The 26,003-nt window shown below is 37.2% G+C and overlaps 1 protein-coding gene across 5 annotated transcripts in view; it reads right to left on the reverse strand.

The window, feature by feature from the left end:
* The window catches only part of LOC124410190 (telomerase-binding protein EST1A-like), a 224,985-nt gene that overhangs the window by 43,899 nt on the left and 155,083 nt on the right, over positions 1-26,003 (reverse strand). For all 5 annotated transcript variants that reach the window (XR_006929578.1, XM_046888363.1, XM_046888364.1 and 2 more), the window contains 3 exons: positions 22,722-22,825; positions 22,409-22,582; positions 22,028-22,234 (listed from right to left, as the gene is read on the reverse strand). Coding sequence is in view for 4 of the 5 variants with exons in the window: in XM_046888363.1 (XP_046744319.1) it covers positions 22,028-22,234; positions 22,409-22,582; positions 22,722-22,825 (485 nt within the window). In the remaining variant the exon portion in view is untranslated. The remainder of the gene's footprint in view (positions 1-22,027; positions 22,235-22,408; positions 22,583-22,721; positions 22,826-26,003) is intronic.

Raw genomic sequence — 26,003 nt, forward strand, 5'->3', positions numbered from 1 at the left:
AAATTTCTCGATGATTGCCATTTTTTATTTTTTTTTTTCTTCTTATTGTATCAAACTTTTACATTTTCTGCAAATCCTAAAATTTTCTCAGAGAGGTATTTTTTTGATTTCTATGCGAAATTTTAATACGAGAATAATTTCAGTTATTCCTAAATTTTGTAGTTCAGTAACAAGGCAATGTACATAAATGTTCGATAGATATTTTTGTATGGGGTTCAATGCTTTATAAAAAAAGGTTTCTTATAATTTTCTGATATTTCAATTCTTTCAAAAATTATTCAAGGTTGAAGTTGAAACTGTGTAAAAAAAAAAAATGTATACCCATATACAATCAATATTAAATAATCTGTGAAAAGTGATTTATGAAACAAAGAAATCTGACGAATTGGTGAAAAAGTTAGATTGCTTCGTAAATAAAAGAAATCTAACAAATTGTAGGTATGCTTTCCTAGTAGAAAAACACATCGCATCATGAACGGATTATTTAATGTTGATAGCAGGATTCAACTCGCCAAAATTTTGAGAATAATAGTGCCTAGTCGTCAAAGTAGTAAAATTGAGTGAACGAGATCCAAAGGGAGTCAAAATTTAACGACATCTTCCTGTCTGATTTGATACAGAAGCCTTGTTCTGTAGATTGAAATTTCAAATTGAGAAAAAAAATAGAATGAGATGTGATCCCACGGTAAATCCGACGGTATAATATGTAAAAGATACAAGGTTTATTGGGAGAATTTGAAAGAAAAAAAAAATATCCAACCTTTCGAAACCGTGAAGTCTGAGCTTTAAATAAAAAAATTATACCGCAATTGGTAATAATCACGTTATTTTTATTTTTTTTCCTGAAATATAGTTGAAATAAAAAATGATGAGAAAATAACCTCATTTGATCAATTTTTAAAAAAGTTGTGAATTTTCGGAAGATAAAATTCAAAAATTCATATCTCAAGAACACGAACGAAAAACATCTAAAATAAATCGTAAAAACTCCCCTGATTAGCTGTTATCACCCATAGAAATTTCGATGGAATCAAAAATTCGAATGATTATTCCCGTAAGTTTTGACAGAGAATGCTCCATACATTACATATTATTACTTGTAATAATTAGAAAATAAATTTGCTTAAGTTGAAAATTAATTGAATAACATGATTTTATAACGGTTGGAATACTTTACGCAAAAAAAACCACAATATTTTGTGACAAGTCTAGTATTTCTATCTACAAAATTTACAAATAATTAAAATTATTATCACGTGTTAATTAAATAGAAAATGGAAAATTTTGTTCAGGAACCACTAAATATTAACATTAAGGACTCAAATTGTAATATACGTTTTATTTCTTATTCTTATAACTATTAAATATGTGATTTGGAAAAAAAATATTCGAATTTTTTAGACCACGCTAGTGCCCATCTATCAAATCGCCAACAAAACCATTGCATTTTTTTTTTAACGTTATAACTAATCGATTTCATAAGGTTCCCTAGATATTGGGCAAGTTACATTCTGCAAGAGCCAAAACAGCGGAAGGAAAAATATACCATAATTTTATGGTTTTACAGTCTAGAGCCATCCTCAGGAAGAAATCAAAAACGGGGAAGAAAAAAATCTATCCAGCTGAGAGATCAGAACTATCAATTCCGAGAGCCGACAGTAAAAATTTTTATTGTCCTCTGATCTGTGTGGGTTGTTGTAACAAGGCAGAGATGCGACTGGCTCATGTAGAGGTCGGTTAACTCCTTGGGATATGCGTGCAAGCATCGTGAAATCGAGTACAGTTCATAAATGTAGTAGTTGCAGCATCGATCGGGTCATGTAATGGTTGTAAATCGTGGAAATCGGGCAGACTCGTAAAGCACACTTACATGTTATAAACCTGCACAGAATACAAGGTTCACCCGGCGCCCCGGCGGCGATGAAGATTGGAGATGTACACCTGGCCACCCGGGGCACGTACCTCCTTCGGGATGATCTGTGGATCTTCGGGATGATCTCGTAGCGGCATTTCCTCAAGGACGAAATGCGAAGCGAAGCGACAAGGAGAAGATCGCCACGTGGCGGTAAGTGCAGCCCGCCAAGGAAGAAGGCCCGAGACGTGATCCTGATCGTCATCATCGGATAAGAACGAGAAGTACGAGCGACGTTACTTCTGATTCTAGTACAAGCTGCTCGAGCTCTAACTCTGCCTGAGGTAATCCTACACATTCAGATTGACGAACCTAGCTCTCTAGTGTAGCAGTACCCATTTCCGGACCATAAAAACAATGCGCGACAGTCTTTGTGAGGTCGGTTACGTCATAAAAGTCTCATACAACTTCGGATGAGAAGTCATACCTACTTTTCATTACACCCTGGAGTAATAAGGAAAACGTGTGCGATAATTACTGATGTTTTTTTTTAAATCCAACATATGTTGGTTTTTTACGACATTGTTCCTTAATACCAACAATGAAAAAAACTTAATTTATCTATCCGCACATGTTCCTTAAGCTTCGGTTTCTTGACAGGATAATCGAATGTGATACATTTGGAGTTCGTGTGAATGATTTTTCGTCGATTGTGTAAAACGTTATTTGATATGGTATAAGGTTTACTGGTGTGGGGACTCAATTATGCGACGAGTATTTCTGCCATTTGGAGGGGGGAGGGGGGGGGGGGGGCTCTCTCCAGATGTTGAACATTTATTAATGGTTGTATCAATCCAAGAGGTTAAATCACTAAAGCTAATATAACTTATGATAAAAAGATACTCGTTATTATAATATACATGACTTGAAAAGTAAAATTATGTTGAGATCGACAATTTTAAGTCATCGATGCTATAAATCTTCCCTTCGGTCAATTGTTGAAAATTATACCAAGAATTAGAAATTTTCTTTACTAAATTAAAGCACTACGACCTCTGTATTTGTCTGGGTCTTGCCAGGCCATTGTAGAAATGTTGGAAGGAATTACAACAACTGAAGAAAATCCGAGATTGTTTTAAAAGAACGTGCCTCTTATGGGGTGCCTAACAGGGAAGAGGAAACTTATAAGCTAACAACTACTCTTAAAAACGCCAAAACGTAGACAAAAATTTTCGTCCTGCAATCGACCTCTCACACCGAAAACCCTTACATCATAATTACGATAAGGTGGAAAGAATTTATCTACATCAATAGACATGGATTTCGGTGGAATTGCAACCTTTCCAATGAGTCCAGGTACCTCGCACTTTCCCGGTACTCTAGTCTTTGGTGCAACGAGGCAAACATTGACATTGTCACGTGTTGCCACAACCTGCTTCTCCTACGTGTCTGAAGAGTCTTTGAGGAAAAAAAAACTTGCAGAGAATCACGAGGGTGTTTGTTCTATCAATGGCTGAGCTAATAGAGCAGCTGACGACCTCTCCGTACGCGATGGTACTCGTCACTTTATGCTGTACACAGGCGTGTGCGTACAATATATCAGAGTATGTTTCCGTGGTAAATGCAGGCGACACTGTCCAAGCTTCATCAAACGGTTACAGAAAAGAATTTTCCGACCGACGTGCTACCTGTGGATGTGGATTTTAGATTACACGGGTCGTGAAAAATACAATAGTCGGATGTTAAATTGAACACGTCTCCTATTTTCGGTTTTGCATTCGTTTTTTGGCGATTGTATGATTCTAAATTGATGCCTGGCCAATTTCCAAACTGTAGCGTCACAATTGTTCCAGTGATCATGCTTGGTTCGATCCATCAGCAATGCTCAGATCACTCTGTTAACTCACGTTAACGTTCTATACAGTTGATTGCCATATTTGTTTGTTTTTTGGATTGGAAAAATGTGATTTGCAGCTAATAAGTAATTCAATAATCACGAAGAAAATAATTCTGCGGGTGTGGTGCAAAGGTAGCCTAGCACCGCAGGTAACTCAATCAAGTCAAGAAAACACGGGATAGTGAAGAAGTCTTGAAGTCCGCTGGACAAGCTTTTGGCTCCAAGCTGAAGAATCGATCCTTAAGGGGCTATACCAGTGTAACCCATGAAAAATTAGGCGATTTTCAGGAATTTTTTTAAAAGAAAGTACTCGATAGAATGTTTTGAATTTTTTTGGAAATAATAAAGTATATTTTCAGGTATATTTTAAGATTTTTTTTTTACAAAAATATTGAAAAGTAACGGAGTTATGTGCTGTCTTCGGAGGTGCCAAAAAAAAAAGTTCCCCAACTGCTGACATGATTCCGGCCGAATGAGTAGCTCAAACAAAAAAATTCAAAAAGGTCATTGAAGTTGAAGGTATTTCCTATACAATGACCTAAGATTTTTGAAAAATATCAAACACTAACAAAATGGCGTAGTTCTGAAAAAAGTGTCGTGTTTTAGAGTAAGAAAATGGTCTTTTTTTTAATATCAAATTGACAATTTTCAACCAATCAAAAAGATCGTACGTCATTGTATAATGAATATACTCAAAAATACTCAGTTTCATTTTGAAGTCGATCGGTCAATTTCTCTTTGAGTTATGATGTCCGCAATTTTGAAAAATGTCGTTTCGAGAAAAACGCGTTTAAAGTTTCAACTAATACACCACCAATATAGGCCCCCTATATTATGTATGTACTGTTTACAATGCGAAAGATTCGAGAAACTACACACTAACTCTGAAACTCCGCCTATAGGCAAGTGGAGCGGTTTATACCTTCGAGCGGTCGCTCTTTAGAACGCTGTCATTCAAAAACTATTCAAGATACGACCTTGCCGCTTTCACAGGATATTTTTGAAGATATAAACTATCGAATAAGCCAAAAAAAGTCGATTTTTTGAAGGTGTCACACTGGTATAGCCCATTAATAAATAGTCACTCAGCGGTTAATCCACATCATTCCAGATATGTAGATCATGCATACCTTGATGAAGTTTCCATCGATCAGCTTGCAGACTGCCATAGGTGTATAAAATGCTACCTGAAGCTACGCTAAAGCGTCGCTGCTTAGCTCTTTGGATTGTTTGAGATATCAAACTCAAATATCTTTAGAAAAATCAACTTATCTCGGTTCAAGCAAGCAACCATCTTTCCTGAAGAAATTGTATGGATAATTTCAATAATGTGGGAACCACTTTGAATATAAAATGCTACAGATGGATATAAATGCGTCATCGTTGAACTGGAGCCTTTGCTAACACTCTTTTCCCAAAGGAAACTGACGATTAAGGAAATGTCCGACTTAAAGTCGTGAAGAGAGAAGATTGCTTCTAAAATTTCACAGTGGTTATAATAAGTGCAAGACCAAAGTGGAGGTATTTTTATGTTCACCCTACACTACGAAGCTCGTCATTTATTCTATAATGATAAAATCGAGTCCGCAATCAAATTCGTCACGTTTGAGGCCGATTTAAATTCTTGGGTCATTTTTATCGTCGAAGGCCATATTTTCGACGAAAACCAATTCGATATTCACAGCGAGAAAAAGATCCCCAGTCAGCTGCTGTCTCCATTATTAGTATTATCAAGCAGGCTAAGGTATTGTGTCATTATAAATGCACATATTTTAGTACACCAGATCAGCTGTCGATGTGATAACGGAGTCTGGCCATTACTTTACTCGAACAATAGAGGTAATGTTCAGCTCCTGTTGAAGAATATGACAGCAGAGGCTATCTCTGGTCAACAGAGGGGGTCCCCCGTCCACTGACCACTATCCGTGGAGACTGAGGAATGGTTTATACTTTAGCACATAAAACTCTTATTCTTCTTTATTCTATCAGACCATATATGGTCCATTGATGTCCACGCAAGTTGCCAGTAAATGGAGAAGGTAGCAATTTTGTCGATCGTTTCCATCGTAATATGAATAATTTTGGTGTCAACGTTCGAAGAAAATTAAAATCAAAATGTCCTGACATTTCGGCCCCAAGAAAAAATCTTTCCTCATAGTGACTGAAGTATTTTATAAACAAAAATGCAGAAATATTTAGAAAATTTTACATATCCATAAATGAATTTACAAATTGTCTTCGACTTACAGTTTTTGACATGTTATAACAATTAATCGTGAAAGTTGAAGGGCGATACAGGTGAAGATAAGTTTCGTATTTTGAGCTGATAATGATCAGATAATAATAACATAATAGAAAAAGTACAATTTATATGCAAATAAGAGTGCAATTTTCAATAGTACAGCTGATACGTGATTAATGATTCAGTTTTTCTAAACAAAAATCCAAAAATTCAGCTTGAATTCTCTAAATTTTTACTAAATTTCTTGAAGATGAAAATTTACACGTGGCACTTATTTTGAAAATTTCCATTGCAGGCTGTGTTTCAGATATTTCGTGTGTGTTCTATAACGTGGCATTTTTAATCAGAAATCTGGACAGATTTATCACAGAAAATCTTTATTTCAAATGTCTAGCATCAGGATTGACCACTTTTTACTAAAGAATAAGATTTTTGTTATTCATTTGTCTGTGAAATTACATTGGCGTCATTCCATAAAAGAAAACCCCTGCATATTAAAAGTTCTTATTGCAGACAACTTAAAGTCTACGGAATTGGAGTAGATGTCAAGTGATATAAAATTATTTGTTTACTAATTTTCCGCAACAGCATACGCTAAATGGCCTTTCAATCATCTAGATTTGAATAATTTTTGTAGATGAATGAGACATTTTTGTAGATATTTACTTTGGTACTTTCGGAAATGAATGAAAATTTTTTTATATTGGTTAGCATTTTATTCTACGTGGCAGAGTCTTTTCGTACCTGCGCAGCTTTTGGGGGAATTATGTATGAGCCAGTCTGGTCATTTCTAAATGCATTAATCTTGGCCGTGGCGTCAGATAGAGGAGAAAATAACAGAAAAAAGGAGATGAAGGAGGAGCAGAATCTCCACCCTATCCGAATATCTCGACCTCAACATAGGGTAACCCTAATTGTATATATTTGCAGGGTATTTATATGGCCATTCTATTCAAATTGCGAGGATGCCGTCGGCGGTAGCAGACAGGATGTGGCCCAGTCTATTTCAGGCTCATCCAGCGGCAATTCTATCTCTGAACATCGAGAGACCGTGCGGGACAAAGAAGTAACGTTTGCATTCTCGAATTGCTGTCTGTCTACATGAACTGATCCTTTATTGTGTTAAAACAATTCTGGTTGCAAAACTAATAATTTCTATACTCATTGTTAATTATTATTCACCGAAAAGATGGAATAGACATCTTCTACAATTACCTATAACGGTGCGAACGAAAAATTCTACTCTCAATCTGAAAAAAATTCATTGAAAATGAATCACCAAATTTGCGTCATCAGATGGGTTCCAGAATTTTATAGGCTTTCAGTATTGTTATACATGGAACGTTTTCATGGACGATTATGGTAAAAGTACCACCAAGGAAAAGATTATCAACATATATGATGAAATTCTCACAACGTGTGATGTAGTATAGATATTGAAAATCACCTGATCCTCTGTTTTTCACTGTATTTATCGTAGTATGGAAAGAGAATAGATATAATCTGTCAGTGAAAATAACTAAGCATTTATCTTCTGGTCTCGATATCGACGAGCATCGGTTTCTACACTAAGTAGTATTCGATAGGCGGATGCTGCTGCGCGGATGAACGGGACGTACAGAAACGCATTTGACATACGAAGAGGATAGTTCTTCTTTCGTATTCATGGCGTGGTTCCAGCGATTACGCAGAATCGTTGAACACACAAGAGAAATCTCCGTTCGCAAGTGAAATAAGGAATAATTATCGAACCTCTCTCCTTTATCCACTGTGAATCGGAAAAGAAGATTCATCCAAGTATGACAACGTATGGGGATCAAGCTCTCACCTATCTATCGCACGTAGTAGCCGGCACGTGTTCCCTTGCAATTAAGTGAAGTACCTTAAGCTCAATATTTACTAATTCACTTTTTGTCTTCCTCTGTTTGCAGCCCCATTTGAAAGGTAGGTACTCGAGAAGAAACGCGTAACCTTCGCATGGGGCATCGGAAGAATAAAATCGCTCAGCTAATGGGCGAGTCGGTGAATGAAATGAATAATGAGTCAGGGATGCCAAAAAGGGAGAGAGAAGTTGCGAGAAGCGAATTGAAGGTAGCAGACGTCATTGACGTAAAAAAGGTTTAATCCTGGATCAATTATACTCCGTTCAGAATATTGTTAGCCCCAAAACCTGTACATAGACGCAAAGAAAAATGTACATCGTCGGTTTCTCGATCGTAATATGCAGGAAAATATAACTTAAAATCCAGACAATGTCACATGTGTTTTCAACGCCCAACGCTCTTAAGTCTTAGGGGCCATTCATTAATTACGTAAGAACGATTTTAGCTATTTTTAACCCCCCCCCCCTGCTCCCATTTAAGAACCCAGAAGATTTCCTGGACTCCCCCTCCCACTTCTCACGTAAGATTTTACCTATAGTTTTCCTTTATAGTTAAATGTCGTTAGAAGAGGATCAGTTGTACTAATACTCATAATTTGACATAAATTAAAGATTTTTATTTCATAGGAGATAATTATTTTAATAGTTTTCATTTATAAGCTTCAAGGCGTGCAAATGTGCCGAAAATCGTGAAATGGTGTCATAAAGTAATTCAATATTTTTCGTTTCTCAACTGAATATTTACTGTTAAAAACATGTGTTTCAAGTATTTTTGAGGCCAAGGAATCCGATTATGACTATAGAAAGTTATTTTTTCTGCGCATGCATACAGTTTGGAGCACTCCGAGTTCATAAATTTTTGATAATCATTTCAGAATGCGTCATAAAAGAGACTATCATGTTCTTCCTTTGGAAAAAATTTTTTCTTTTGTAAAACATTGAAGAATAATATTTTTAAATCCAAGTACGCAATTTCAAGAGTTACGGAGTAATTTTTTTAATATGAGCTATAGTGATACTGTATAATAAATCGTATTGATTTGGTAATTCTAGAAATTGCGTATTTGGACTGAAAAATAGTATTATCCAGTGTTTTTCAAAAGAAAAATGCATCTCGAAATAGAAGATAAAAAAAAAAAATCACAGTTCATTTGAAATAGTTCAATAATCGAAAACCTCGATTCTTCGTGGATCCTGCATTATTTTTGCAGGTCAACAGCGTAACTGACGTGAACCTGGAATTGTTCTGAATCCTGGAATTCGCAAGATTACGGGGATGATGCACTTATTACTGACCGATGCCGAACCGCATCCAGCTTCGTTGAAATTGATTAGTATTTAATTTTTGTCCAACTACTCATAATTCGATTGCAAGCCTGACTTACAAAAGGTAGGGTAATGGTACGTATCAATTATTATGATAAATTTGATTGCGATCATACGACTTGAAAGTAAATGGTGAAGGAGGTAGTGCTATTCCAAGTTGGTAGAGGTTCCGCTAAATGGCCACCAACGTCTAGGCACTTATACTAACAGATATTACACTAGAAGCAATATCTGAATTAGATATTTGGATGTTTATACCGGACCAAAATCAATCCGATAATGCAGACAAGGTAATAAATTTATTCCAAGAAAAGCACAAACGACTCAGTATCTAAGTATCACCCATAATCTATTCATAAACCGAAGTAGGATAGTGTTGTCAGAAATCAGGTTTAAAAAATTAAACCAAAATTGTCTGCGATGTTTCTAAAATGATATTCATAACTGATGGATGACGAAAAATTTATTGAGTACGGTCTGTGAATTTTTATTTTCAGTCGTGCAAGTTGGCAACGAGCACCAGCTCGATTGTTGGTGCAGCGTAGATCATTTTTCGATGGTTCATCCCAATAGACCGATATCTCTTCCAATGAAGAAAACAGATAGACAGTTTCGAAACTTCGACGAACAGGAAACGTTAATTTACGTTCAGAAAAAGCATTTCAAACAAGCAATGTAGCCCGGATGAAATTCATCATTCTCCTCAGCTAGATGACCTAAGGCATTGAACAGAAATTCGGACCACTCTTATCGAACGTTTCGTTAGTATTAGACTCATAAGTAAAGCGTGTGTAACGAATCACGAATTCTGTGAATAATTACTACAGTGGGCCTTCCTTGCTCTCCCGTTCACGAACCCAGTCTAACTGACGGCCTTCTTTGATGCATAAGGAAACGAAGTATATTTCTTTAGGGATAACTTCATTAGTACTGTTAATGTTCTTCTTGCTAGTTATACTGAGTCAACTTTAATATGCTCTTGTGTGTAAAGTCATATTGTCTTTAAAAGATTAATCTGAAAATGCAATAAATGCCACTTGATTCAAATGGACTTTACATTATTTTCGTTTGTTGGAATGGTTGAGTCCGGCATAAGTATCCAAATATTCAGTTTAAATATTGCTTTCAATATGCACGACAGCACTATCTGTACGCTTGTTATCATCTGTAGCGTAGATCCCTGGACGTCAGAGCGATCCATCAAAGCCTATACCAACTTGAAACAGTACCAATTCCTTGGCCTTTTCCTTTCAAGTAGCCTGATCGCAATAATCGAAACCATTATAATAATCGATAAGCGTTACTAACCTACTTTCGTTGTCAGTACACCTGACTTGTAATCGACTTACGAGTACTTGGGCGAAAATGAAACATTCATGCGGCATATCCATAACTGCAAATTCCAGCATTGAATCTCCTCAGTAAATTATCGATCATATTCACGTCAACTAACGCTGTTTACCTGTAAAAATAATGCGGGATCTAGAAAGAATGCCGTTCTCAGACAATTCGAACCAGTTTAATGCAGCCGTTTGCGATCCAACTTACCGTAAAATATTCATGATCAAATTTAATAGATTCAATTCTGCATTGCTAACACAATTTTGAACACTTTTCCAAAATTACATAATTTTACAGTACACATGACGAAAGTGAATTTTTGACTATAGCACTCGCCAATCTCTATTTCAAATTCCGCGTAAGCTTTTGTCAGATGAAGATATGATTTCAGAAACTACAGACACCGTGCATGCCATAGTTACCATCCTAACAGAACTTAACATTCCAGATGTAACTTTGGTTGCCTATCTGCAGGCGTAATGTCGTTGACATCGTGGACTCTCAAGGAATTCTCCCGGTATATCTTTTAGTATATTAATTGCTGCGAATCAGCAGTTTGCCACACCTGAAGGTGGACGAAAAAAGCCTAGGTTTTACTGAAAATGCCGGCCTGAGTGTTGATCTTTTATTGTATTATTACAATTCATATACATATTTTACTAGGGATCGGCTACCACGTCTCCATAGGGTAACAGAATGTAACAAAGTTATGAAAATCATCGAAACGGAAAAAAAATCTTGCAGGGTGAAATAGCTCGGAAGATCGGATCATAGTTTGCTTTCTCTTTATTTTCACCGTGTTTGAAGATTTGTTTGAGTGAAGTAAGTTTGATTGACGTAATAAAGCTTTAAATAGGTACCTGCAGGTTGAGCCGTGAAGGAATGGCGTGCTAAGCAGCCGTAACTACTGACTTTATTTTGTGATTTTATTTTCTATGACAGAGAATTCATAAGCACGTCATGAGAGCTGGAGTTATTATATCCTCTCCGTTTGATGGGTTATTGCTGGATATACTCAACCCGACGTTTTAACTTTATTATTTGCAGCTCGGCGCTGTAATTAAAGCTGGGAAATAGGCGGTTGATTTTTTTGAACGTGAGAAAACTTCCTATTTTCATTTTCTGCCATTGGGCTCGATTGCATAGTTTACACGTTAGTGAGAATAGTTTTCAACAGTTTTTTTTCATCCATAACATTTCCTGAAGTTGAGGTTACAACTGAAATTTTTGCTGTAAAATGGGACCTCAGCTCTTCAGCCGCATTAACTAGGCAAGGTCTCGAGCATTTCTACTAGACAAGCTCATAAATAAACTCGCCTTTGCATTAAAGGATGGGTTTATATAAATAGCGTTTAGGATTGTCATCGTTAGGAAACTAAAGACGGCTATCTTTCTCGCGGATAATGACATGTGCAGTTATGTCTCGAGAAATGCCCTAACGGTCACGAGTTAGAAGAAATATTGTTCTTCGTCGAGTGTTCAAACTGAGTTATCGATCGTTAAACGGTTGTTTCTTCGAGAGATAAATATTTCAGGGTGTCTGCATCCCGACTATTGAAGCTGCGTGCACTGCATCCGCGTATGAATACGGTTCTAACGCATTCAAGTGAATCAGTTTCTGTCACTTTGTGAAACCACATTTAGATACACGGCGACGAACGTTTCGTGTTGAAATAATACGCTAATGAGGTGGAGACTCCGCGTTTATAGGGGATACCGAGGCACGATGGACCCCCTAAGTCGCTAATTATTTTTTGGGGCTTTTGGGCACCGGGTACAAGATCTCCAACAAATTTATTATTATATTGTCATAATTTAAAAAAAAAAGAATAAAACCGCTCACGACAGACCTCCTCCAAAAAATGTACAATTTTTATTTTTTTGTTTTAAATAACTCTGCATCCTTTAATTCTACCTGTATTGAATAAGTGATTGATTATCTATCAATATGTATGATAAAAAAAATTATATTCCGGAGCAAATGGTGTTTGTCTGAAATATACTTTTTTTTTTTTTAATTTAACCCTAGACGGGGTCCCCGGGTACCCCAAGCCAACTTTGAACTCCACCCATGACCTAACAGACGACAACTCCGGTTCGGGAAGTCATCTATAATTCACTTTAACGTTCTCAGACTCGGGTGAGATCGGTGATGGTGTTAATTCTTTGTTGTCTATGAGTCAGTAAAGGCCGCAGTCACGCGTGGGGTCTTCCGATACCCCGGTTTTTCCTTTACGTACATATTTTGTAGCGGTAAGTCAATTTTACTTTCACTAGTATGATTAATTATTTTCATTATTAATCACATGTAAGGTGAGGTATTGAGATGTTTACATTTTTTTTTAGCATTTTTTGAATAAATAATGACTGAAAAGTAAATCAACATCTTATATTGAGTAAAATCCGTGTAGGTAATTTATTTGTCCGCTAAGTAAAATTTACTCATGTGTTAGGAAAAATTCATTCGAAGTTGAAAAAAAGTATATGCAGTTTTTCATTGGATTTGCCCATTTACGGCTTTTTATGATTTTCAGTTTTCGGATAGACAAATAATTACACTTTTTAGAAAAAATTAATTAATACACCATGTCATCTTTAGGCTCAATGTATTCTCTTTCAAATCCCGTTGGAATTTTGGAAATCGGCTAATTAGAAAAAGAATGAGACTATTTGGATTGAAAAAGGTCATTTTTAGCTCTTTACAGCACTTTTTGTTCTTTGAACAAGTTCTTCTCGATTTTATCTGAAGAAAAGGGCTTTTAATATATTTCATTGGGTTCCTAATTCGGAAACAAAAAAAATGATGCACAATAATCTTATGGCAACTAGAAAGGCTTGCATCATTTGGAAACGCTTCCAGGGTTTCCGCGCTAATTTTTTGGCTTATCTAACTCTAAAAATACGTACTCAGCGGATTTTTTGATATTTATAATGGTTCTGCCATGGGTTTCACTCATTTTTGAACGTCTAATATGATAGCTATGTTATAACATCATATGCTGGTCAAATAAAAATACGTACTTGGCGGATTTTACGATATTCATAACGTATACCCGTAACCGCTAAAGTTGCTCTTTTTTCACGAAAGGAAATTGGTTATTGTTATTCTAGATATGCAACTGTTCACCATAAGCCTGTGGTTTGAATATTATTACTTATTAAAAGCCAAACTTATTGTAGTCTTTCGGCTGCGACAGTCCCTTCCATATTGTTACTGAGAGATGGTGTGTTGTGGTTTCGGTTATGCCTCTGGCAAACGGAGGCTCAACTGATTCTGGCCTTTGAGGTGCGACAATCACTTTCCACGTTGTTACTAGGGGATAATCTGTTGTGGTAACATGTAACATGTGTTACTGACAACCGGGGTCCTAACTTATTCTAGCTTTGAGGCTGCCATAATCACCTTGTGCGTTGTTACTAGGGGAACGTGTATTGTAGTCTAGTATACGCCAATGACCATCGAAAGAACATATCAAATTACCTCTTTATGTGCCAAAAGATCACTTAAGGAGGATACTAAAATTAAAAAGAAAACTTTAGTGATCAGTTTAAAACTTTCCACGACATCTAATTGAGTTATTTGATGAGCAATCCGTTTTACGTTACGCACTACACATTGTATTTACTACAATTTTCTGATTTGAAATAACTGGTCAAAAAATTAAATATAGAATCAGTTTTTTTTCGTTAGTTATACGCATTATGAATCGGAAAGGTTATACTTCAAATTACGAAAGGATTCAGCTCATAAAACAAGATCATAAGAACATATCTAGTCACTATCGTAATGAATTTGACTGAAAATTTTACACAACCGAGTAGATTCTAATACACAGATGGCAAAAAAAAAACGTCAGTACGAAGGTGATATAATGTGTTTGCGCATCGAAATTTTCACCACTAACTCATATTTATCCCCAGATCTATTTAAAAAATTTCATCGGATCACGGAGCGCAACTTGCACGGAGAGGTGTGAGAGCAGTGCGCTGACTCGACGATCAGCACTCGTCAATTCAGTATTATGTCCATCTTGTTGATGAACTCATAACGCCAAAGCGTATACAGAGTGAAATACTAAGGACACAATGGTCCGTCGTTTGCTACAGCTTAATGCGCATGCGCAACAATTCGAGAGCAGTTGTTTGCCAGGGCCTCCAACTGTCACAAATTTATGTATAACGCCGCGATGTACGTAAACTCAAAAATTTTCACAACTGCCAGCGACAGCTATAAAAATTTTTGAGGTTACGTTCATGACGATTGGTCGTCCTGGCAAGCAAATGTCCTCGAATTGTAGCGCATGCGCATTTACTATAGCAGACGATGGAGCATTCTGTCATTAACAATTCACTCTGCATAATATGTAAAATACAAATTGCTCCAAGCTTCGGACGAATATCCATTGATAGTGCTTCGATTCAGCCATATAATTTACAGACACGATGAAAGGCTGACTGCCTCTTTTCAATATCTATTCACTCATACAACTTTCGAGCGAAGACTAGACTTACGATGGTGGACAGGACAGGCGAAATTTTTAATCGAACGAACTGTTCAACTTTTCACGTAAATTATACGTCAGCTACCTACACGTAGATCGCATTGGAATTGGGCCCACATGAAAGCTTGTACCCCACACTTTGAGATAAATCACTCAATCTTAGAAGTATTGCTGAATTCGAAAGGATTAGGATCAGGGCGCAGTAGAGTCTCATTCCAAGTACATTAAAAAAATAATATTACTACAGTGTACTGTATTGCAGTACGTAAAATCGGTCGAGCTGATACAGAAAATTTCATTTATGTACTTTACACGAAATTCTATCAAATTTTTTCAACACAACGTTCAGCAGGCGTAATGATACGCCTAATTTGATCATTTACCACTTGCAATTTACCTCAGTTCCTGTCAGGTACTTTGCAGTTAACTCAATAGTTGTCAAAAGACTGACCAAATAATTCAGACTCAGCCCTTTTATAGGACAAAGGCTTTCTGGTGCCACTAATTTGACAATTCCAAGAACTGTTTGCGCTAAAAAAATTCTAGATAAGTATTGGTTGTTTGGCAAAAGCCGCACGAAGTAGATGGTTCACGATGCTATGAACTATTTTCACTCGAAATTCCGAGAATTCATCCAAGAACATCATTCTTCGTTGGGCACCTATTTGAAAATTTCAAAAACTGTTCATGCTAAACAACTAACTCTAGGTAGCCGTTCTTTCTTCGATGGTAAAAACTGTGATTTGATACGTCAGATTGTAAATTTTTGATCCGACGAGCAAGTTAAAACTAGCAATATGATTGCACCAAGTCGGCAACGTCATCATTGAAACTTCTGAAGAAAAATTAGCAGCTCCTTGACGGCAGGAGTCGGGGCTCAAGAGTGTACAGTCATCGTCAAGAAGATTCCTGCATGTGCGTATTCTAAAGAGGCATCCTTGAAGTCAATATGGGGTTGAGCAGACTCGTACTAAGAGTACAAAAATTGAAACCTAATAGCCTGGGAACTTGTCCAGATTTTAGATGCTGAACTATCATACTGATTTGGGATTCCTCTAAACACTTTAAATAGCCTCAATCTTTACTGAAACATGTAGAAGGTGACGACTCATTATGCCCGCCTCACCTGTAGAGTACTTCAGCACATTCTACCTGCGCACATTTCAAATTTCCGATTTTCGCAGATGCGTAGGGGATAAATTTCGGGACGGAAAAATTTTCGTGGTCTATAAAGGCTGGCTACTTGTTTGTGTTATTATTCAGCTCCACTTTGAAGGATAGAGATGTAAGCGCAGGTATCGGTCAAGAGTCCTTACTACAAAAAAAATACAAGGTCCAACAATGCCAACTCAGTCGTTTTCATGCCAACTTGAAACAAAACCGATACCTTTACTATTTTAATAATATTATATAGATGCATATAGATAAGGTATGATTGCATTGCATCGTCTGAGTTGGATGTTAATTTAAATCGAAAATTTTGGGTACATATATTTGAATTATCGGAGTTTTCTCTCGTATTTTATACGATAAAAACTTTTGCCTCGGAGTTAAAGCCTGAAAATCAAAGTGGAACATTATCAGAAATGAACTGAGATCAATTTCAAGATGTCCAAATTTACATTGATTCCCTTGAGTTTCATGATCAATTTACAAAATAATGTTATTCGAAAAATAATTTTTATTTTTCCCATTATTTGAAGGTAGTTCATTTCATTCAATTTACTTTTCAGAAAATTGAATATCCCAAACAATCTCTAAATATGGTTAAATCAACCTAAAATGTTAAGAGTATTTCATTTCTCTTACTTAAAATAGCTACACAATTTGTATATTTCTACAGAGTTAATTCTACAGTTAAAATTACGAAATTTATGATATTTCTTACCCATTTTAATGACTCAGTTCTATGCATAATCGTTTACCGTAGAATGCGGGGAAAAATCATATTTAATTGATACAGGATACCTCGTAACCAACAATTAATTAAATAATAAAGTTTGACAGACTGTTTTGGAACCAGTAATATTACGATTTACGCAGATAATATATCATCACTCTGTGTAACTGTATTTTACAGCACGCATACAAAATAACAGGTAAACCATCCGGTCCACTTCATCGGGTGTTTATCTGGTATACCGAGAGTTCTCCTTGATAGGCTTAGCTCGAAGCGCGCGTGATTCAACTTACTTGATTTTGATTGGCTGAGATATCCTTGCTCGCAGCCTGAAGCAGGCTTTCGCTGGCAAAATCAAATTCCCTAGAATCGACTGGTTGACAAGTGACAGTCAACCATAACCTCACGCCTATTAAGAATCGCCGGCTTATGGCACCGTCGTGATCCACTATGCATCGGTCGTTCTGCCTACCACGATGGTAACATTTCTACGAAGTTGGCTACGCTTATAAACTAGGCGAGTTGCAATTGTCGAGCAAGTTCTTTCAAGAAGAACACTCCACATGGTATTTTCTACAGAGTTTCCTGCAGGATATTTATAAACAAATAATTAGTCTCGCCAGCGTTCCGCATTTATACATTTCGTAGGCTTATATTCGTTTATTCTTTCAATTTTTATTCGCTTTGACAACCTCAAACTTATGATCTAAATTCAACGGTTATATACGCCGTTATAACTCAGTTGCGCACATATTTTACAACGTGTGTCATGTGTCCGATTTTCGAACTTTTTGCCTCAATATCTTCGTTCTATGTAAATCTCGCTAACTCCGTCGTTTAAACTGCAATCCGAATTAGCAGCGGGGGATTTATTATTCTACGCAAAGCATACTTTTTTCTCTGAGTAAATCAGCAGCGTAAACAGCCACGAGCAAATCGCAGAAGCGAAAGACATAACTTATGATTATCGCATACGATAATCGAGGTGTTTACCAGGTGAGTAAGAGGACCGAAAACTCTCTTGTAAAACTGGTGTGAGACACAAGCACGTCCGGGTATACGTTGCGTCGAAAAATACTATTCAAATTGCTTCCCTACTCTAATGAAATTGATGATGTTTTAATTTGATAGGCATCAGTAGGCAGAGAGTTAATGATTTTTTGCTGACGATTTTTTCTCCGGTTTTAATTTTATATTTGTCAACACATTTCTTTCAAGATCCGGTAGCTCAATATTTGTTTGTGCAGAATTCCAATGAAACGAAATAATCTGAGATTGAAACAAACAACAGCAAGCAACAGTCAGTAATAAATTGACGAGAGCTGTTTCAAATTTAACTACATGCACCTCGTCATGTTTGACAATTATTAAAGTTTAATCACTCGTCGGCACCGTAAAACGTTATAAAAGTAAACCAGAACATAAAGGTCGTCAGTTGCTTTACATAGCGACATAATTCCCCCGATAAAACTGGTTTTCTAAAAGATTGTGCCATCGGACCGAACAGACTGCAGTAGCCACAACAAGCGTAAAACATACCTAAATGTTAAAAATGTTCCACATTGAAAACAGGAATGCACACTCACGCCGATACTGGTTCTCATGCATTCCGGAAAGTGTATACAACTAATATCTGTTATATACTCTAATTAACCGTGTCTTTAAACTGAATAATTGCCGGTTGCCTGCAGAGAACACAAAGTAAAAGCAATAAAGAGAACAAAAAAAAAAAACAGTGCGAAACAAGCAGTGAATATCGGCTATCTTTATGTTGTAGTCTTTTTTTGTATTTTTTTTTTGAAGGGGTGATCAAACGAATGGTGAATAAAGTGAAATATCTTTATTGACTAAATAAATTTGGAGATCCGATTAAAAAACTGCTGCGGTGTCGAACTACTGCGCGTATTAATGGGATCAAGACCCCGAATCCTTGCTGCTAGAGAGCAACGACATACGAATGCGAATTTATCGAAGAACCGAAAAAGGATCCGGACGTCGAACATGAAGTCTGCGATAGCAAACTGATAAATTCTAAATATCGAGAGAGAAAACAGTTTCTGTGGTGTGTAAAAAATGGAGAACCTAAGAAACTACAACTTTATTATGCGAGATCCTCGCATTCGAGACCACTAATAAAATCGAAGCGGGTATATGCGAATGCAAAAGGTAAGAAATGAAACTCGGTATCAATCTTTTGTGTTGATTTTTTCAATTTCTTTACTTCTTCCTTCGCGGGTGAGGCTTTTTCCGTACGTGATTTCGCCGTCCCAACATAAATTTGCAAAGTTCTGATAACAATATGAAATTTAAATAGGTCGAATTTTAACGGATAAAAACAAAAAAACGCACGCACACGCGTCTGTCCATTCATACACAGAAAGTGTTATACAAAATATATAATGGAAGTAAGAGTTCCTCACAACGATGATTGCAAATTAAAATAATTTCAGAGAAAATTTTATGCCGTGTCAAAGATTCCGCATTTTACATACCCACTAAAATATTCGATGCGTAAATTATAAACATTGAATTCGTGAAACCAAGAATAAAAATTTTCTGAATTCTAAAAACTATAGTAATGGAATTTAGTTCAAGAATTTAGGGTGAAATAATTTATTTCATTGACAAAGCACTGCTAGTTGGGTGATCAACAATTGTAAAATAATGGATTTCCTTTCAAAAATCATCTTCTCGAAAAAATTTTAATAACAAGGTATAAAAAAAATTCAGGATAAAAAAAACTAACCACGAAAGGTACAAGAAGCAGAAATTGGGAGAAATGTAAATACTCAATCGACATAAGAACCTCGGTTTAGTTACAATTCTGTTGATTTAACTCTGCTTATTCTGGGGATATGTACTCGATCGTTCGATCGATTAACCAGAGTAATCACGCAGCCAAAACTAAGGAGGATGTGTAGCACGACATCCTGGAGATGGAGACGGTGGGACGTTGAAATACAGTGAAAAACCAAAAAGAGTAACAACCAGCGCCAATATCTCGTCGACATAGCTATTCATAAGAGATGAAGTAAGTATGAAGTAAGAATTTATTTGCGAGCCGTGATATCTCATTCCCGTATCCCGTCTCATATATAAGTACTTATAATACCTGCGGGAAGAATGGCAATACACAGCTCTTTAATACGGAGGTACCATTTTCGGTCTTGTTCTCCACAAGTATCACGGATAAAAGAGACGAAACTTCATTGACAAGCAATAAATAATAACGAGAAATGAGAATTGTATGAAGACACAAGAGTATAAAGACCGAGGGAGAAAAGGAAGGAGTGAGAAGAACGAGAAAAAAAATTCCAAACATCCTGCTGCAGGTTTTTTGGCCGGTCTGCCTTCAGCCAAACTTGATTATCAATCTTCCGTCTCCCTGCTCCTCTGATCTCACCTCAACTCAAAACTCACCCGGTTACCGTCTTTCCGGTCAATCTATACATAGTGATGCGATGCGTATTAACGTGCTAATAATGACCCGTTGTGCACCTCGAAAACGCGGGGATGCAAAACTCCTATACCGCTCAAACGGTCAGAGTGAAACTTGGGCAGTTAATGCCTTATTTTGGCAAAAAGTGAGGCGTCTTTTTACATTTCCGAAATTTTGAAAAGAATTTTACAGATTGGTTACCACTCACAGAAATTGGCCAAATTTTTACAGTTGCACTGAATAGACCGACTTATGCGGTATGATGCCACTCGGTGGTGATAAAACACACAATCTGAACTCAGTCCCGTGAGATTTGATAAGGAAATGACGAAATGGCAGCTGATCTGGTTTTCAATTACGAAGAACACCGAAATCTCATTTTGGCGACATTTGTTACCGACATTACGCGCATGCCGGTAATGTATGCGTGTAATGTCGGTAAAAATTACCGACATGCATGAAAGATCGGTAACAAATGTCGCCAAAATGAGATTTCGGTGTACTTCGTAATCGAAAACCAGATCAGCTGCCATTTCGTCATTTCACCATCAAATTTCATGGGACTGGAATCAAAATGTGTGTTTCATCACCGCCAAGTGGCATCATACCGGATAGTTCTATCCATTCAGTGCAACTGTGAAAATTTGGCCAATTTCTGTGGGTGGTAACCAATCTCTAAGTTTTTTTCCAAATTTTGAAAAAGGAAAAAGATGCTCCACTTTTTGCCAAAATAAGGCATTAATTGCCCAAGTTTCACTCTGATCGCTTGAGCGGTATAAGAGTTTTGCTTCCCCGCGTTTTCAAGGTGTACAACCGAGTGTACAACGCTTCTTTATGAGCACCTTAAGACCAAGTGGCAAGATGGTGAAAAAAGGTAATGGTTTTACATACCACGCATAGACACGAAGCCGATCACTGTCAACAAGTCGTGTCTGATGATAGAAATTTTTAAATCCGAGATAATTCAGCTTCTAAAATTCTGCACGCTGCATCTCTTTCAGCTGATACACACATCGTAATAATCTCATAAAACTGAACACCCAATTGTGCACGCGTAAAGTTTTGCATCTGCTTGGACGGACTGGGCAAATCTGTCTGGTTTGGTCCCGGCGGAAACTGTCTATACGCGGAAGCGTTTTGAGGTTATGTGGACCAAAGCGTAGACCAGTCGATTTTTTTTTTTTTTGTCTCGCATTCTTAACGCAAAATAACCTCAAAACGCAGGCGAATTTTTCTATCTAACGTTTGGCAGCAACTAAGCAGAAGAGACATTTGTTGCGAATTAGTTAATTCTACCAATGGAATCACATGATTTGGTGCATACGCGTTTCTACCGGCTCTTCAGTTTCTTCGGACTGTTACTGTATGCTGACACACATAAATTTTTGAAATTTCATATTCAGCTAAATCATTTCACCGTTCAGAAACCTACCGCTGAAAATTTCTGAAACAATTTGAAATGATGAAGGAATCGTATTCAATAAATCCGCAAATCGTCACCGAACCTTTTGAAATCTGTTTTATCCAACATCGATGAGTATTTCCAAGATTTTCTGCACCTCAGACCATAAGGAAAAGCATATTTGCGCAAATACACATGCAAATTTCTGCGGGTACAACAAAGTGTACCTCTAACTCTGACTGACCTGGACTCGCTGCCGATGACGTTCTTGCTTCCTCTGGCGCCTTTCGAGTTCTTCTTTTCGTTCTATGAGTGACCTGATCTCCCCCGTCGGTGCTGTCGTCCACAACGAATTCTCAGCCGATGCGCCGGAATTCGAGGGTAGCCGCCTCATCACCGGCAAATCCTCCTCACCTTCACTGTAGCTTTCGACGAGGATTTCCGAGTCACTCTATACGCGACAGAATTGAAAAAAATCAAAGAAAAATTAGGGAATTGGGTATGGAATTGATGAAAAAACATAAATTATATAAAATTGCTGTTTCTCTTGTGTGGCAAAAGAGAAATATTTTCTCTCTATGTGCTTGAATTTAAAATTAGAGAATTCAGTCTTTTTTCAACTCACTTGTTCAGGTGGTGAGCTAGGGGAACTTGCTGTTGAGGTTTCCACGACAGAAACGTACTCACTGTCACCAGTCTCACATTTTTGTAGCTTAAGAACCGGAGTCTCAAGACCGCAGAGGAACACTTGTCCGAAGAAAAGTATTTTGTGTATCCGCAAACAAACTTGGGCCACTTCCTGCGATTGAAAACAGCATATATTATATAGATTAAGTGCTGTATTTATATGAAGACGTTACTGTATACCCGTGATTCCTCCAATTTCTTCAAAGAAAGACGAAGAAAGTTCACTACTGTAGCACGACTCAACAACTCACCATATCCTCCTCTTTCTTGACAAAAATTGGCTCCTGAGGATTCGACATGAGAGGAGTGAATCCTGAGAGAGTGGAATCTTCTGGTAGCCTGACAAGCTCCAATCCTGGAACACAAAAGCCGTCAAAGATGATGGAGAGATTCAGAATTCATACATATACTTATAGATACTTATACTATGAATTTCTCCATATGCGGAACGATAGGTGCGTCTTATTTAAGCACCTGGAATTACAAATCTCATTTCAGGTTTGGGATGACGGGTGGCAGGATATGATGCTTAACCTGAACATGAACTGCAACTAGGACTTCTTGAATCAGGCGCACACATCGTTCCACATAGGGAGAAGCTCACAGTATAAGTATATATTGGGGGATTTAATTCTCTACTACTTGATATAAAACAAGAATATACTGAGCCATCACAGAATTCTGTTTCATGGCAGAAATCCAACAAGCCACTTAGTGTGAAGTAGGTATAACAACTCCCACAACATGTATTCAAGAACCTTCTTTTCCGAGTTTTATACAGGTATCGAAACGTCCGCAAGTCCCTACTATGAATATTAAGACGACGAGATGCTTGACTTTTAAAAGGCGTTCACTGTATTCTAGAACTTCTTTGCACTTTTGAGGTAGAAAATGATTTGAATCTTGATTGTTTGCAAGGCAATATTTTTCTTATCACATTAAGGTAGATGAACCATTTTTGGCCACCTTAGTATTATATGTGATCAATGACTGATCCATTTGTAGTCACATTTATTACATAGATGTAAATAAAAATCTGGTCAAAATTGGATGAGACTGTTTGGCCGGCTTTGAAAACTGTAAACTTGAATTTTCAAACAATTTAAGGGTAAAGAGTTCCGTTTAATATATAGTGTACAATATGTTTCTGTGAATCATTCTCTAGAAGGGATTACATGGCTTTACATGGCTGTAGGACAGAGATGGCTGAGTGACCACAGACAGCGTCAGTACCCTGCATGTTTGTTACTAGTTGCACCTAATTCTTTGATGTAATACCCACGTATTCAGACAATAAAAGATCCCAGAACTGAGTAGTTCAGCATAACAACCCGAGAATTAAGGTACAGCAAAAATCGATGGAAGTTGGGAAAAGAAGAACCCTGTGAAGTGTGGAAGGAATGACGCGTGTGTTTGAAGCGAGGTAAAGGTACACTTTGACGCAGAGTTCAAGGTCTTGAGCTCATATTACTGGTTCCTGGATGACGACGCTCTTTCGCGATCATCAATAAGTTTTGGAAATCGCCAATATACAATCGCAAATGGTAATCGTATGGTAATGCCCCTAGTTTCCTTGATTGTCGACATTCTTGTTCAGCACATAGGTTCGGCGTCCGAACTTCTCGGCGATACGTGATCGTTTTTTATCAACACCGTAATTGTAACAGTATAGAAACGAGGCGGCTACAGTTATTCTCTGATGCGAAGAGCCTGGGACGGGAAATTTAGCGTATTGTATACGTGTCGCAACTTCTGCATAATGAACTTCTTTATGGCTGTGTGAAGCGCCGCAGGACAGTGCAGAAATAATCAGACAGTGGGAATTCGGTGCACGCGGATACTCGTAAGCGCATATGTACCGCCTCCTTCATGCTACAAAGTATCGGTAATGGACTCATCGACTCGTCACGTAGCCGCGTGAGTTATAAGAACAACGCTGCACTGTCAACTTCTCGGTATAATAAACTGATTTCTGATTCCTCCGTATTGCATACTTCTGCATCAATCCCGTGGGCAACAAAAGATTCGTAACATTCCCACACCCGTCCACAAATCAAATCGAATCCTGCTCCTGTATACCGACTCTGCCTGTAAATTACAATACTTCTCTGTATTTGATATCGAAAATAGACGCTAATAAGAATAATAGTATAAACGCGCGATAATACCTTCAATATCACTAGATACGATACTTGGATCATTAATTTTGATGTTTACTGTAATCAAATGTGGTGTGTTGAATTAGCAAAACATCATTTTTAGCAAACAGGTTCGTTTATTTTGTCTAAATATGGCACTGCAGATTGAAACAGAATTAGTTATTCGAAAAACATTCTGTTTGAAATTCAGGACTTCTTTCGTCACCTTAGGGCAATGAGTTCCCACTTGAAGAAAAAATCACAGAATCATGAAAGCTAGAATATGTAGTGTCTTGAATTTTACAGCCTCAGTCCAGTAAAAATTAACTTTTGTACTATTTATGTCGCAACAAGAATTATAGGTTTATTCATAAATATTAATCCGTAATAAAAACTTGTCATAGGTAATTTGAGGAAAATATTTTTATCATCAATATGACGATGATATTTTGGAGGTAAAAAAAAATAAAACGTTTCTTGTACAAACACCATGAAGATGATTTGATTTTCAATGGAAGTAGCCAAATAATGTACAAAAAATGATAGTGCATAAGCGATTACATAAAAATAAAGTTACCCAAGGTTTCCACTGAAGAACCTAAGTATGCAAAGTTGAAAGATCGGTGACTAGAACTACGCACAACTTACGGAGTAAAACGCCACGCGTCTTTTCATGTTTCTCTCCATCTCTGTCTCCGTTCCTTTCTTTCCGTGTAAGTTTTGTCATCCTATTTTTAGTTTATCAAGCATGTCTTTTTCCGACTTTTTTCAGCGTCCTTTTTAATTCTGGAGTGGAGAAATCGAAGCGAGAAAAGAAAGGGAAGGGATTGGAGAAGCAAGTCGATGAACGTACCGTTCATCTTTACCGACGGTACACGGTCGAGGAAAAAAACTTCTTAATCTCCCGAAACACAATAACATTCCTTTTCACCGAAGAAGGAGAGCATGTTGCAACTCAGTGCGAGAGCCAACACTGCGACTCTATGCTTCTCGTATTTTATCTTTTATATCTATTCCGTCATTGCCTTTCGTGTCGCGTCAACATGCAGCGTACACCCGCCCCGATACAGTAAGTAGGTATCAGTTGCACGCATTTATACACCGCAGCTGCTGCTGCTGCCTCTCTTACAACCCGTTCGAAGAAGGAGATGCGACGCGACACTGACACCCGACAAATTGGCATCATGGCGCGTTACTTTCGGCGTACCGTTAATTTATCCCTTTCTGATTTTCTATTTAAACCCGAGATAAATTTATACCGATAACGAACCACTACAGATATTCGCCTCTTCGAACACGAACGTGTTCTTCAAGAAAATTGATTGGCTGAAAATTAACTAGCTTCAGTCATTTTATAACGGGATAATCGCAGATTCGTTATTTATACAATCAATA

Source organism: Diprion similis, chromosome 9 (genome assembly GCF_021155765.1).
Source record: "Diprion similis isolate iyDipSimi1 chromosome 9, iyDipSimi1.1, whole genome shotgun sequence".
NCBI classification, from domain to species: domain Eukaryota; kingdom Metazoa; phylum Arthropoda; class Insecta; order Hymenoptera; family Diprionidae; genus Diprion; species Diprion similis.